This window comes from Trichechus manatus, unplaced genomic scaffold (assembly GCF_000243295.1).
Source record: "Trichechus manatus latirostris isolate Lorelei unplaced genomic scaffold, TriManLat1.0 scaffold00010, whole genome shotgun sequence".
NCBI classification, from domain to species: domain Eukaryota; kingdom Metazoa; phylum Chordata; class Mammalia; order Sirenia; family Trichechidae; genus Trichechus; species Trichechus manatus.
In genome coordinates, this window is record NW_004443946.1 from 30,327,486 (window position 1) to 30,343,206 (window position 15,721).

Consider the following 15,721-nt stretch of genomic DNA (forward strand, 5'->3'; position numbering starts at 1 on the left):
TTTATCCCTAGCCGCTCTTAAAATTCTCTCTTTATCTTTGGTTTTGGCAAGTTTGATTATACGTCTTGGTGACTTTCTTTTGGGATCTACCTTATGTGGGGTTCAATGAGCATCTTGGATAGATATCTTGCCATTTTCACGATATCAGGAAAGTTTTCTGCCAACAAATCTTCAACAATTCCCTCCGTATTTTCTGTTATCTCCCCCTGTTCTGGTACTCCAATCACTCATAGGTTATTCCTCTTGATACAGTCCCAGATAATTCTTAGGGTTTCTTCATTTTTTTTAATTCTTTTATCTGATTTTTCCTCAAATAAGTTGGTGTCAAGTGCTTTATCTTCAATCTCACTAATTCTGACTTCCATTGCCTCAGTTCTGCTCCTATGACTTTCTGTGGAGTTGTCTAATTCTGACATTTTATTGTTAATCTTCTGGATTTCTGATTGCTGTCTATGGATTCTTCTAGCCTGTTAAATTTGTCATTATACTCTTCTCTAATCTTTTTAATTTCCTCTATTGTGTGTTCTGCGTTTTGCTTAATTTCCTTCCAAATGTCTTGAAGAGTTCTGTATATTAATCTTTTGTATTCTGTCTCTGCTAATTCCAAGAAATTTTCCTCCTCTGGAAAATTTCTAGATTCTTTATTCTGGGAGCTTGCTGAAGCCATCATGGATTACCTCTTTATGTGATTTGATATTGACTGTTGTCTCCAAGCCATCAATAAGTTATTATATTTTTTTATTTTATGTTTACTTACTGTGTCCTAGCTTCTTGTTTTGTTTTGATATGCCCAAATAGGCTGCTCATATGAGCTAGTTTGATTATTGGCACCTTCGAAGCTCTAATGTCCTGTCACCAGGTGGTCAGATCTGTTACTAGGTATGTAAGCCCAGGAGTCTGCCCACTCCTCCTGTATGGTTTCAGCTCTGGTGCCCAAGTAGACAGCCATCAAGTGTGTGGTGCAGGCTCTCACTCACAGTCCTAGATAGGCACGGGTGATTGGTGTAGGCACAGGCATCTGGCTGCAGCAGGGGGACACACTCTGAGCAAGGCAGGGGGCTGACGGCCACCCCGAAGTGTCCAGGAGGAAGGCGTGTCCCTGTTCCTTAGAGCACATCGGTGGGTTTTGCAGCCAGACTACAAGCATCTAATGCCGTTGGCTGTAAGGACCAGAGGGCACCTCTTATTCATGGGCCCCTATAGCAGGTGGCTAGGTGGTATGGGTGGAGCCACCAGTCCTCAGGCCCCTGATGTGGATAGATGAAGGCCCTGCTTAATGGGCAGAGCAGTGTCAAATGTCAAGAACCTGCCACTTCACAGCTGAAACACCTGAAGTTAGAGTTCCAGTATATACCCTGTTGTACTGTGGTAATGAGGGCCTAGGCTGCTGAAATGGGCCCACACAAGTCTATGCAGGGGGAAAGGCACTCAGAGTCTGTGGATCCCTTATGCCTGCGCCTAGGCAAAGGACCTGTGTCTACCCTGGGTTCCTGGCTTAGGGGAGCAGGCAGTTTATTTTTTCCTGTTTGTTAATTTGTTCACTTTCCAAGGCAGGGAGAATGGCTCCGGGCATGTGACGGATCCTACTTCCGGCCCAGGGGACTTGGCAATTGCTGAAGCCGGTCCAGAACCCAATGCAGAGCAGGGAGCGGGGAGGTAAATGGGAGAGAGATTTTTCCCTAAGGTGGGTGTTTCTGATCCATACGGTACAAGTACTTATCTTTCGCCGGTGAGGGCTGCTTCTCACTGGTTCTGGGTGGCCGTGCAGACTCTCTGGTGCTGGGTCTCTCCTGGTGCGGGAAATGTGCCTCCCAAGCACTGTCGCTTGCCTGCCTCACTGCTCACCCAAGAGCTGCTCAGGCCTGAAGGGCTCAGGCTCTCGCTGGGTCAGGTCTGGCAACTCCTCGCTGCTTCGAAACCGTCTCCCTCCCCCTGCCACTCAGTCCAGTTTGTCAACTCGGCCTCTGATGTTCAGGGCTCCCAGACTGCCATATATAATCGAATAACTTGTTTTTTTTTGGTCTTTGTTTGAAGAGGGTCCACCGGAAGCGTCTGATTACTCCGCCATCTTGGCCCCATCTCCTCATATCCATCCTATGTACAACAGAACAATACACTGTCTGGTCCTGCGCCATCCTCACAATTGTTACGTTTGAGCCCATTGTTGCAGCCACTGGGTCAATCTATCTCATTGAGGGTGTTCCTCTTTTTTGCTGACCCTCTACTTTACCAAGCATGATGTCCTTCTCCAGGGACTGTTCCCTCCTGATAACATATCCAAAGTATTTGAGACAAAGTCTCGCCATTCTTGCTTCCAAGGAGCACCCTGGCTGTATTTCTTCCAAGACAGACTTGTTCGTCCTTCTGGCAGTCCATAGTATATTTAATATTCTTCAAAGACATCATAATTCAAACGCATCAATTCTTCTTTGGCCTTCTTTATTCACTGGCCAGCTTTCGCATGCATATGAGGCAACTGAAAATATCATGGCTTGGGTCAGACACACCTTAGTCCTCAAAGTAACATCTTTGCTTTTGAACACTTAAAAAGAGCTCTTTTGCAGGTTTGCCCGATGCAATATGTTGTTTGATTTCCTGACTGCTGCTTCCATGGGTGTTGATTGTGGATCCAAGTAAAATGAAATCCTTGACAGCTTCAATCTTTTCTCCATTTATCACGATGTTGCTTACTGGTCCAGTTGTAAAGACTTCTGTTTTCTTTATGTTGAGGTGTAATCCCTACTGATGGCTGTGGTTTTTGATCTTCATCAGTAAGTGCTTCAAGTCTTCTTCACTTTCAGCAAGCAAGGTTATGTCATCTGCATAACACAGGTTATTAATGAGTCTTCCACCAACCCTGATGCCATATTCTTCCGCATATAGTCCAGTTTCTCGGATTATCTGTGTACAGCAAACAGACTGAATAAGTATGGTGAAAGGATGCAACTCTGACATGCGCTTTTCTTGATTTTAAACCATGCAGTATCCCCTTGCTCTGTTTCGAGTGACTGCCACTTGGTCTATGTACAGGTTCCGCATGAGCACAATTAAGTGTTCTGGAATTCCTACTCTTCGCAATATTATCCATAATTTCTTATGATCCACACAGTCGAATGCCTTTGCATAGTCAATAAAACACAGGGAAACATCTTCCTGGTATTCTCTGCTTTCAGCCAAGATCCATCTGACATCAGCAATGATATCCCCCATTCCACGTCCTCTTCTGAATCTGGCTTTAATTCCTGGCAGTTCCCTGTTGGTATACTGCTACAACCACTTTTAAATGATCCTCAGCAAAATTTTACTTTTGTGTGATTTTAATGATATTGTTTGGTAATTTCCACATTCTGTTGGATCACCTTTCTTTGGAATGGGCACAAATACGAATCTGTTCCAGTCAGTTGGCCAGGTAGCTGTCTTCCAAATTTCCTGGCGTAGACGAGTGAGGACCTCCAGCGCTCCGTCCATTTGTTGAAACATCTCAATTGGTATTCTGTCAATTCCAGAGCCTTGTTTTATGCCAATGCCTTCAGTGCAGCTTGGATTTCTTCCTTCAGTACCATCAGTTCTTGATCACGTGCTACCTCCTGAAACAGTCAAACACTGACCAATTCTTTTTGGTACAGTGTATTCTTTCCATCATCTTTTGATGCTCCCTGTGTCATTTAATATTTTGCCCATAGAATCCTTCAAAATTGCAACTCGAGGATTGAATTTTTTTTTTTAATCTGTTGGATGAGTTTTATTTAGGTAGAAGATCCAAGAATTGGGTAGCACCAATCCACATGTGGAAAGGAACTCTGTTGAATATCAGCTGTGATTGGCTTTTATTGACAGAATGAGGAAGCAAAAGCTTATTTCTGATTAGCTCATACAATTTAAGGAGCTCACTGGTCAACAACGGTGGCCTGACTTACAGAAAAGCTAGGCAATTACAAGAGGTTTTATTAGGCTTAAATTTTGGAAAAACAAAAAAGTTTTAAGGGCATTGTCCACTCGACTGCTGACACCATTTTGTCAACCACATTTAATTAGCACCTATCTCCAGAGTCCTGCGGCTGTATGTATGAAACCAGGCAGTTCTTAAATCCCTGATGTGCTTCTGGGTTGGCCCTTTCCCAAACCCAGGCCAGCAAGGAGCTGTGTCAGAGCCACAAAGCTTCTTCCTTGCGGCCTCTGCCCCCGGCTGCTCCTCAGGCTAGAAGGACTGAATTTTTTCTTTAGTTCTTTCAGCTTGAGAAATACTGAGCATGTTCTTCCCTTTTGGTTTTCTAACTCCAGGTCTTTGCACATTTCATTATATTTTACTTTGTCTTCTCGAGCTGCCCTTTGAAATCTTCTGTTCAGCTCTTTTATTTCATCATTTCTTCCATTCGCGTTAGCTACTCGACGTTCAAGAGCAAGTTTCAGAGTCTCTTCTGACATGCATTTTGGTCTTTCTTTCTTTCCTGTCTTTTTAATCACCTTTTGCTTTCTTCATGTATGATTTCCTTGGTAGCCACCGACAACTTGTTTGGTCTTCGGTCATTAGCGTTCAATGAGTCAAATCTATTCTTGAGATGGTCTCTAAATTCAGGTAGGGTATATTCAACGTCATATTTTGGCTCTTGTGGACTTCTTTTAATTTTCTTCAGCTTCAACTTGAACTTGCATATGAGCAATTGATGGTCTGTTCCACAGCTTGCCCCTGGCCTTGTTCTGACCGGTGATATTGGGCTGTTCCATTGTCTCCACAGATGTAGTTGATTTGATTCCTGTGTTTTCCATCTGGTAAGGTCCATGTGTATAGGCGCCATTTATGCTGTTGAAAAAAGGTATTTGCAATGAAGAAGTCGTTGGTCTTGCAAAATTCTATCATGCGATTTCCGGCATTGTTTCTATCACCAAAGCCATATTTTCCAACTACCAAATCCTTCTTCGTTTCCAACTTTCACATTCCAATCACCAGTAATTATCAATGCATCCTGATTGCATGTTTGATCGATTTCTGACTGAAAAAGTTGGTAAAAATCTTCAATTTCCTCAGTTTTTGGCATTAGTGGTTGGTGTGTAAATTTGAATAATAGTCCTATTAACTGGTCTTCCTTGTAGATGTATGGATATTAGCCTATCACTGACAGCACTGTACTTCAGGGTAGATCTTGAAATGTTCTTTTTGACGATGAATGTGACACCATTCCTCTTCAATCTGTTATTCCCGGTATGACAGACCTTATGATTGTCTAATTTAAAATGGCTGACACCAGTCCATTTCAGCTCACTAATGCCTAGGATACCAATCTTTATGCATTCCATTTCATGTTTTACAACTTCCAATTTTCCTAGTTTCACACTTCGTACATTGCACATTCCAATTATTAATGGATGTGTGCAGCTGTTTCTTGCCATTTTGAGTCGTGCCATATCAGCAAATGAAGGTCCCAAAAGCTTGACTCCATCTACAATCATTAATGTCAACTCTACTTTGAGGAGGCAGCTTTTCCCCAGTCGTATTTTGAGTGCCTTCCAACCTGAGAGGCTCATCTTCTGGCACTATATCAGACAACGTTCTGCTGCTATTCATAAGGTTTTCACTGGCCCATTTTTGAGAAGTAGACTGCCAGGTCCTTCTTCCTAGTCTGTCTTAGTCTGGAAGCTCCGCTGATACCTGTCCACCATGGTGACCCTGCTGGTATTTGAAATACTGGTGTCAAAGCTTCCAGTATCACAGCAACAACATGAAAGCCACCACAGTACTAGAAGATGGTAATGTCTTGATGAAGTCTTGGTAAAGTCAGTAAGTAGAGAGATCACTTGTTCTTTTAAAAATGTTTAATGGGGTAGAATTTAGATACAATAAAATCTACTCTCTTTAAGTCTACAGTTCAGAAAGTTGTGACAAATGTATACACCCACATAACCACCACTACAATCAAGATTAAGAACATTTCTATCACCCCAAAAAGTTCCCTGTGCATTTTGAAGTCAATGCCCTCCTTCCATCTCCATCCCGGCAACTACTGATCTGTTTTCAGTCAATAAAGTTTTACCTCTTCTAGAATTTCATAAAAACGGAATCACACAATATGTATTCTTCTGTGTCTGGCTTCTTTAACTCAGCATCATGTCTCTGAGATGGATCCGTGTTGTGGTATCAGTAGTTTGTTCCTTTAACTGCAATGTAGTTTTATATTGTAGAGATATGCCAAAATTTATTTATCCATTTACCTGCTGATAGACATTTGGATCGTTTCCACTTTGGGGGCTATTATGAACAAAAGCTGCTATGAACATTGGTATACAAGTCTTTGTGCAGGCATAATTTTTCATTTTTCTTGGATTGTAAATGCCTCACAGTGAACTATCTGGGTCATGTAATTGTTATGTTTAACTTTGTAGGAAACTGCCAGACTATTTTCCAAAGTAGTTTTACTATTTTACGTGCCCATCAGTCGTGTATGACAGTTCCAGTTCCTCCACATACTCCCAACACTTGGCATACTCAGTCTTGTTAAATTTTGCCATTCTAGTGGCTGTATGATGGTATCTCATGGTTTTAATTCACATTTTTTAAATAACTAATGATGCTGAACATCTTTTCAAGTGTTTACTGACCATCCATATATTTTCTTTTGTGATGTGACTAGTCAAATCTTTTGCCCACTTTTTATTGGATTGTCTATCTTATAACTGATTTGCAAGGAGTTCTTTTTGTTTTGGATTGTTGTTGTTGGGTGCTGCAGAGTCAATTTCGACTCATAGCGACCCCATGTGACAGAGTAGAACTGCCCCATAGGGTTTTCTTGGCTGTAATCTTTATGGTGGCATATCGCCAAGCTTTTCTCCCGTGGAGCTGGTGAGTGAGTTCAAACCGTCAACCTTTCGGTTAGCAGCCAAGTGCTTAATTAATCTTACGTATTCAAGATAATTCATATTTTGAGCGCCTTCCAACCTGAGGAGCTCATCTTCCGGTACTGTATCAGACAATGTTCCACTGCTATTCATAAGGTTTTCACTAGCTAATTCTTTTCAGAAGTAGACTGCCAGGTCCTTTATCCTAGTCTGTCTTAGTTTGGAAGCTCAGCCGGAACTTGTCTGCCATGGGTGATTCTGCTGGTAGTTGAATACTGGTGGCGTAGCTTCCAGCATCACTGCAACACACAATCCCCAACAGTACAATAAACTGACAGACACACGGGGAGAAACTGTGGGCTTAAGCATAACAATGACTGAGGACGGCACAGGACTGGGCAGTGTTTCGTTCTATTGTACACAGGGTCGCTGTGAGTCAGAACCAATTCAACAGCATTGAACAACAACAGTCTAGATAAAAGTCCTTCATAATATATGTGTTTTGCAAATATTTTCTCCCAGATGTGGTTGTTTTTTCATGTTTTTAAAGTGCTGTTAAAAAACAAAAGTTTTTATTTTTAATGAAGTCCATTTTATCAGTTTTTTTTTTTCTTTTATGATTCATGTTGTTTGTGTTCTATATTTTCTTCTGGAAGTTTTATAGTTTTAGCACTTACTTACATTTAGCTCTATGATCCATTTCAATTTATTAATTATTATGATGTCAATTCTTCCCAAACTGATCTATAGATTCAATGCAATCCCAGTCAAAATCCTAGCAGATTTTTTGTAGACACTGACAAGCTGATACTAAAATCTACATGGAAATGCAAAGCATCTAGAACAGCCAAAACAATTTTGGAAAAGAACAAAACTGAAGGACTTATATTGTCTGATTTCAAGATTTACTACAAAGCTACAGTAATCAAGACAGTGTGGTATTGGCATAAGGATAAACAAATACATTGATAAAATAGAAAAAATAGTCCAGAAATAGAGCCACACTTATACGGTCAACTGATCTTTGATGAAGGCACCAAGCTAATTTCACAGAGAAAGGTAAAAAGTCTTTTCAAAGAGTGCTGGAACAACTGAAGATATATGTGGGAAAAAAACTGACCTCAACCCTTACCTCACAGTTTATACAAAAATTAATTTACAATGGATGACAGACCTAAACTTAAGAGATCCCTCACTCTTAAATGTACTTTCCCCTCTCATCCATAACTCTTTCCCTATTACTCCATTAAAGTAACAGTAAACCCTGGGGACTTCTGACCTTAGTGGGTCCATTTAGCTCCTGAAAACTACTTCATTTAACTAATAAGAACTGAGGAGAGAGATCAAGAAACCCTCCCTGTGAGAACAAGTTGCCTAGGTTCCCAAATTTCCACAAGATTTCTACCTCTTACCTTCCCTTTCCGGAGGCGTCGCACTGTGTCACTGAGGCTCCAGTCATTGCTGTAATCCTGGAATATTAGCAACACATGAATCCCAGGAAGTTAAGGGATCAGAATATCAGTGTACCACCTCTTCACCTCAAACTCAGAGTCTTAATCCCCGAGGGGGAAATATTTTGTGGGAGGGAATGGATGAGAAAAAAAAAGAACTGGGATGGTCTTCTTCTGAGTTTTTGAAGGAAGTAGAACAGGGGCATTACAGGTAGGAGGAGATGGATCAGAGAAGGAACGAAGCATTTTGTCAAAAAACCCAGTAAACCTATGCCTACTGATTTCAACCCTTAGATACAATTACAGTCACATTTTGGGACTCCAATTAATAACTTTGGCTGACAGAAAGAGGGATGTGCTTTTGAGACATGTTCTTTTTCTAGACCTTAGAATACAGTTTCTTCCTTACAAATTAATTTTTTTTTTTTTTAATGGGCTTCATGGGAATATGAGCTTCACCAGGCTTCCAGGCCACAGTGATGATCACTGAGTTTCAAAGTACAGCCTTCAAAAGGCAGCATAAGGGGTAAGAAAAATGTGCTAGGACGGAGTCAGAAAACAGAGATTTTGAGCCCAATGTTCTGCAATTTACTACCTGTAAGACCCTCGGCAAGTGTTAATGTTTAGAAATCCAGTTTTCTTATCATTAAAGAGGTGTGAAAATAACACCTACTCTATCTACTGCAAAGAGACGGGAAGATTAAGCAAAATAATGTACGTCAAAGCACTTTATAAGGTGTAAAATGTCATACTAGTGTAAGATATAACTCACCCTATACTCCCCCTTGGGCCTCCCCAGCTCTGGAGCATAGCTTTTGGCAGATGTGTCCGACAAAGCTAAAAACAAACAAAACCAGGCAGCTGGTTCAGAAGCGCACTATGAGTCCTGCTTCTTGTCATCCCTTTCCCCTACTGCTTCCTTCTCAAATACATTTTTTTTTTTTAAATCTGTGGGCTCCCAAGGCATTTTTTGGCTCAAAGTGGGTCTTAATTCCTCCCCAAAGACAGTATTCCTAGGAGTCAGCCTCTGCCCTCACCCCATAGCCAGAATAATTTCTACCTCCTTACACAGCATCAGAAAATTTCTTTAATAACAATCATAGACTGAGAAGAAAGTTCATCTGATCATTTAATTACCACCTGTCCCCATGACTCCCCAGACTGTAACCCAGATTAGTAATATCTCCCACAACAATCAAGAGAAGAGGGTCCAGTGCCTACCATCAGAAAGGGACTGGAAACTTCCAAATCTAGTTCTCCCTGTAGGTAAAGAACACATGAGGGAAGAGATTAACAGTTCAAGTCAGAGTGATCCAGACTGGTGAAGGGCATGTGTAGAGAACATTATGCAATATGAGAACTTAGGGCTTAAAAAAGCTTTTATTCAACTTCAGAAATTTGAGATACCTTTTTAAAAAAGCAGGGAAGTATTTTGGTCTAGGCAAATCTCTTCAGTATCTGTGACAGGGTTAATATCAACTTTGTTTATCATCTTCTAGAAACCCAGTGTAACCCCTCTGAATTTCTCTGTTCTCCCACTCCTAATCCCCAACTTTCGGCTCCATTAGTAATTCTTTATCTTTCCATAATCTTTTTCTTCCAAATTAAATGAAAATTATAGCCTAAGCATCTTTCTGAAAAAAAGAAAAGGAGGGTTCCCTTTAACTATCACTCTTTACCTTTAAAAAGGCTGCTCAGGGAGTAGGTAGAAACAGGTTTGGACAGCTGCCCATAGGAGGAGAAGTTGTTTCGACTCTTCTGTTCACGCCCCTCATGGGTTGACCCACTATTACCAGCAGTCTCTTTGATGGTCCATGAGATACCTGCAAGATCAGCAATTCTCATCCAAAATAAATCCTAGACATCCAACACTCCAATAAACTCTAACAGCTTTTCACCAGAGCACCTAGTACTTTGGCCAACATGGTCTCCAAAAATTGGGGCAGGAAGAAAGGATAAAATCAAACAGATTAATCAACAGAAAAAATCGGCAACGGACATGAATAAATGGACCACAGAAAAGGAAATTCAAATGGCTCTTAAAAATATAAAATAAAATACAAAATATAAAAAGATACTCAACCTGACTTTTTTTTAAAGTGTGGTAAATATATACATAAGAAAACATTTGCCATTTTAACATTTTTAACATGTACAATTCAGTGACATCAATCTCACTTTTAAAGATAGTTACAAATTAAAAGTATACTGAGCTTCTACTGGTCTCCTATAAGGTGGACAAAGAGCCAAACAGTTTGATAATATCCTGTGTTGGCAAGGCTGTGGGGAAATAGAAACCCTCCTACATTGCTGGTGGGAGTATAAATTAGTGCAACTCCTGTGGAGGGCAATATCTGTGCAATACAGATGCAAATACTCACTGCCACTAAGGAATTTATCCTTCATATACTCATATATGGGCAAAATATAAGGTTACTGATATCAATATTAACAATAAAAGACTGGAAATAATCTAAAGTCCATCAACAGTGAAGTCGGTAGGCAACAACTGGATCTCCACATGCAAAAGAATGAAGCTACACTCATACCTCACGTAATATAAAAAATTAACTCAAAGTGATTAAGGACCTAATGTAAGAACTAAAACCATAAAACTCTTACTAGAAAACACAGGTGTATTGCTTCAGGACCTAGTTTATAACAATGGATTCATAAATATGACACCAAAAGCATGATCATAAGACAAAATAAATAGATAAATTGGACTTCATGAAAATTAAAAACTTCTGTTCATCAAAGGACTTTAATAACAAAATGAAGAAACAACCTACAGACTGGGAGAAAAATCTCAGGAACTATATATCAGATAATGGATTAATATCCAGAATATATAAAGAACTTCTACAATATTAACAAAAAGACAACCCAATCAAAAAACAGGCAAAGGACTTGAATTGACATTTCACCCAAGAGGATATAAAAATGGCCCATAAAAACATGAAAAGATGCTAAACATCATTATCCATTATCAAAACCAATTGCTATTAAGTCGATTCTGACTCATGGCAACCCCATGTGTGTTAGAGTAGAACTGTGCTCCACAGGGTTTTTAATGGCCGATTTTTTGGAACCAGATAACCAGGCCTTTCTTCTGAGGCACCTCTGGGTGGACTCAAACCTCCAACCTTTCGCTTAGCAGCCAAGCATGAAAATCATAACCACAATGAGATACCACTTCAGCCGCACTAGGATGGCTAAGATAAAAAAACAGAAAACAACAAATGTTGGTGATGATGTGGAGAAAATGGAATCCTCACCTACTGCTGGTAGGAATGCAAACTGGTACAGCCACTGTGGAAAACAGTTTGGCGGTTCCTCAAAAAGTTAAACATAGAACTACCACGTTGTAGTTGTTGGTTGCTGCTGAACTGATTCCAACTCAAGGAGATCTCATATGTGCAGAGTAGACCTGCACTCCATAGGGTTTTCAAGACTATGACCTTTCAGAAGCAGACTGCCAGGCCTTACTTCCGAGGCACCAACAACCTTTCAGTTATTAGTCCAGAACTTAACCATTTGTGCCACCTAGGGACTCCTAGAACTACCATGTAATCCAGCAATTCCACTCCGAGATATATAGCCAAGAGACTAGAAAGCAGTGATTCAAACAGACACATGTACACCAATGTTCACTGCAACACTCTTCACAATAGCCAAAAGGTGGAAACAACCTAAATGTCCATCAACAGATGAATGAATAAACAATGTGATAAATGCATACAATGGAATGTTACTCAACCATAAGAAGAAATGAAGTCCTGATATATACTACAACACTGACGAACTTTGAAAATATTATGCTGAGCAAAGTCAGGCACAAATGCTGTATGATCCCACATATGAAATATCTAGACTAGGCAAAAGTATGAGACCAAAGTTTATTAGTAGTCAGTTACCAGGGATAGGAGGAAGGGTGAAAGAAGAAAGTCATTGTTTAGGAAGCATTGAGTAGTTAGTAAAGATGAAAAATTTGGCAGTGGATACTGGTGATGGTTGTACAACATGATGAATGCAATTAATTTCATTGAATTGTACGTATAAAAAATGTTAAATTGGCAAATGTTGTGCTATACATATTTTTACCACAATAAAAAAAAGTAGTGAACTGGTTAAATAATTACGGAAAATCCATATGACGTAATACTATGTTGCTATTAAAGAGAACGAGAAAGCTCTTTATATACAGAAATAGAAAGATCTCCAAATCATATTATCAAATGAAAACAGCAGGGTATAAAGTATGCTACTGCTTGCATAAAAAAGCAGTATATGCTTTTCTATGCAAAAAGAATCTTTAGATGAATACACAAGAAGCAAATAACAGTGTTGTTTTTTTTTTTCCTGGCGGGCAGGGACCGAGAACTAGGTACATGCATGATTGCGTGGGAGGAAAACTTTATTTTATGCCTTTGATACTTTTCAATTTTTAAATCACATGACTATTTCCTTATTGAAAAAAAAAATTCTTAGAAATCAGATGGACTCACAAAGGTATTTAGTGGTATTATATAACAGCTAGGTAGTGAGACTTGTTGGCTAGAGAAGTCTCTTCTGTCAACCAATTATGAGTACTTACGTCAGTAGTTCCCAAATATAACAGAATATTAGAATCACCTGAGGTGCTTACTAAAAACTGAGCCACCTAGACCTACTGAATCAGAATCTCTGGGGTTAAGCCTAGAAATCTGTAGTTTTAACAAGCACTCTAGAAGAGTCTAAAATAATCAGCCAAGCATTAGTCCTAAGAAAGCAGACCTAGACAGCCATGGGGAACTACTGCTGTTTATTTCCCCAAGAAAAGATGTATGCTAATCTGAAAATAATCTAACCTCATTCCCTGCCCTGACAAGTACTGAGGAGACAAACAAGTGGAGCCTCCAATACAGTGACAAGAACTATGAATATCAATCCCCTCCTAGGGCCTCCTCTACTTACTTCCCACAGGTTCTCCACTCCAGCTGACTCTCTCCAGATCATCATCATCGTCATCATCATCCACGAAGTCTCGAAGGCTATTCACAGCTCGCTTGGACTCCTTTAGCTGCAGAGGGACATAAAGCAGGGCACTTGGGTAATCACACCTTCCCAGCTCTTTATTTTACAACCAAGAATGCCGAGGAATTGGGACTTGAAGATGGCCAACATCTTCACCCTTTGCAACCAAAAGCCTCGCCTGCTAGATATTTGTCAAGAAAACAAATTGCTTTTCAGCCACCATTGCAGTCCAGTGGCAAAAGAGTTAGGGGGAACCAAAGGCACTTTTGAGTTCTAATCATATCCCTTACTGTGTAAACCTAAGTGAGTTTATTCACCTCTCCAAAACTGAATCTGTTTCTCTCCATTTGTAAAATAAGACACAATAAAGTGGAGACAAAACTTCCAATTGATCTTTAAAAAACAATAAATTATATCACATGAATAAAAAACTTGGGGGGGGGGAACTAAGGAGAATGGATCATCTGATGAAGGTAAAGTACGAAGGGCAGACTTGGTGTTTACAATCCTTTTAGCTCTTTCCTGAGGGCTCTTTTGCTTTAACTTTCTTCTAAAGATCTGACCCAGAACATTTCTGAGCCTGATGGAGACATGGTCAAAAGTCAGGTTACCTAGGATACAAGGGGAAGGAATTTTAGAGTGGCACTCTGTAAAAAGGTGTGACCTTCAGCAAACCTACCTGTGAGAGCTCATCATCTTCATCATCGAAGGTGAAAGCCTTGAACTTGGAGCTGTTCCAATACTCCTCCTCATCACCCTTTGTCCTATTCATCTGGAGTGGGAGGAAGACAGAAATATGTCCTTTTCTCGATTCCCCCAAAAGAGCTTCAAAGCTAGGTTCCTTCAATACAAACTCCCAGAAATCAGGGATGTGTAAAAGAATCTGACAAAGCAAATAGTGGACCTGCTATATAAAATCAATCACTGGGTCTCCAACTGATCAAACTGTATTTTTGATCCTTTAATTAGCCACAAGTATACATTGATTCCTACTTTGTTCAAGGTACTCTCTCAGACAAGGCATTGTTCCTATTCTGCAGGAGACTACAATGCAGCTGGGGTGTTCAGCGTTAAGTGTGGGTAAAGATAACAACAGCACAGGCAGCCAAGTGTTATAAGAATCCATCACAAACTTTGTTGAATACACAAAGACCAGTCAAAGCATTCACAAAATAAATAATAATTCATGTATTCACTGTTCTAGGCTCTGGGGATACTGCAGTAAATAAAATTGACAAATATCTGCTCTCATGTTGGCCTGTTAAGTGCCTGAAAGAGTGGAAGCAAAACAATTTCAAAAAGCAGAATTAGCCTGTCGTGCTGTGTAAACTTTCACCGAAAACACAAAATATTATTTAAAAAAGAGTTAGCCTGTCTGTATCTTCAAGTCTTCAAGTCATGATTAATTTACTAATAACTGTTGGTCAGAATTTGGAAAGTGATGGTATGGCCAAGAAAAGAAAGTATATAAAGAATTAGTCAAAGACCATAAGTCTTTCTCATAACTACTCTAAAATTAGACTGCACCCTGAAATAATGCTTTGCCCTAGAATTACAACCTAAATTATCGATGCCAGCTGGATTAGAGTGAAAACACCAATTTAAGCCAAGAATGAGCTACCAAAAATTCCACAGCACCAAAAATAACTCCAAAGGCCACACAGTGTCAAATTTTAACGGATCAATTTGCTTTTCCTTTCATTTGAATAGCACCTTTCTCAAAAGACACTTGAGAAATACTCATTAGGGAAGCCCTGCTGAGGCTTCTGATGGCCCTTAACATACTCTGCACTGTGTCCTACTTCAACTATGTGTTTTCAACTCAGGGGATACAGGGAAGGCAAATGTATGGTGCAAATTTCCTATCTGATCCTTTCCTATGGCAGACATTAATAGCTGACTGCTACTGAACCTACACTGTGGCTTAAAAATTCTTTTCTGTAATTCACTCCATGGAGTCAAAACCAAATAAAAATGATTCGGCAGACGGGATAAAATCAACCCTCTTAGTTGTACAAGCATAGTCTTTGTAGTAAAGAAGCCTTGAATTAAAATCCTGGTTTCTCCAATTCTGAGCAAACTGGGTAAATGACTTTACTTCTAAGCCTTGGAGAAAATGGTATCCTAAATCACAGGGTTGCAGTAAAGATAAAAAGGACACAGGAAACACCTAACAAAGTGCCTATAAGAAGGTAAATACATACTGAATGCTAGTTCCTTTTAGTACAGGATCTCTCACTGACAATTTTCTGTTTGTTTCCTCATCTGCAAGATGGGCATTGAGCCTGGTGGTGCAGTGGTTAATGGCTCAGATGCCAACCAAAAGGTCGGCAGTTCGAATCCACCAGCCGCTCCTTGGAAACCCTACGGGGCAGTTCTACTCTGTCCTATAGATCGCTATGAGTCAGAATCGACTTGATGGC

General features: G+C 40.0%; 1 protein-coding gene across 2 annotated transcripts in view; it reads right to left on the minus strand.

Annotated features, from left to right (window-relative positions):
• VIPAS39 (VPS33B interacting protein, apical-basolateral polarity regulator, spe-39 homolog) overlaps window positions 1-15,721 on the minus strand; it is a 33,914-nt gene that overhangs the window by 16,141 nt on the left and 2,052 nt on the right. For both annotated transcript variants that reach the window (XM_004371078.2, XM_023726408.1), the window contains exons 2-7: window positions 13,978-14,070; window positions 13,239-13,344; window positions 9,962-10,105; window positions 9,504-9,542; window positions 9,055-9,119; window positions 8,244-8,300 (exon numbers count right to left, since the gene is read on the minus strand). In XM_004371078.2, the coding sequence (XP_004371135.1) occupies window positions 8,244-8,300; window positions 9,055-9,119; window positions 9,504-9,542; window positions 9,962-10,105; window positions 13,239-13,344; window positions 13,978-14,070 (504 nt within the window). The remainder of the gene's footprint in view (window positions 1-8,243; window positions 8,301-9,054; window positions 9,120-9,503; window positions 9,543-9,961; window positions 10,106-13,238; window positions 13,345-13,977; window positions 14,071-15,721) is intronic.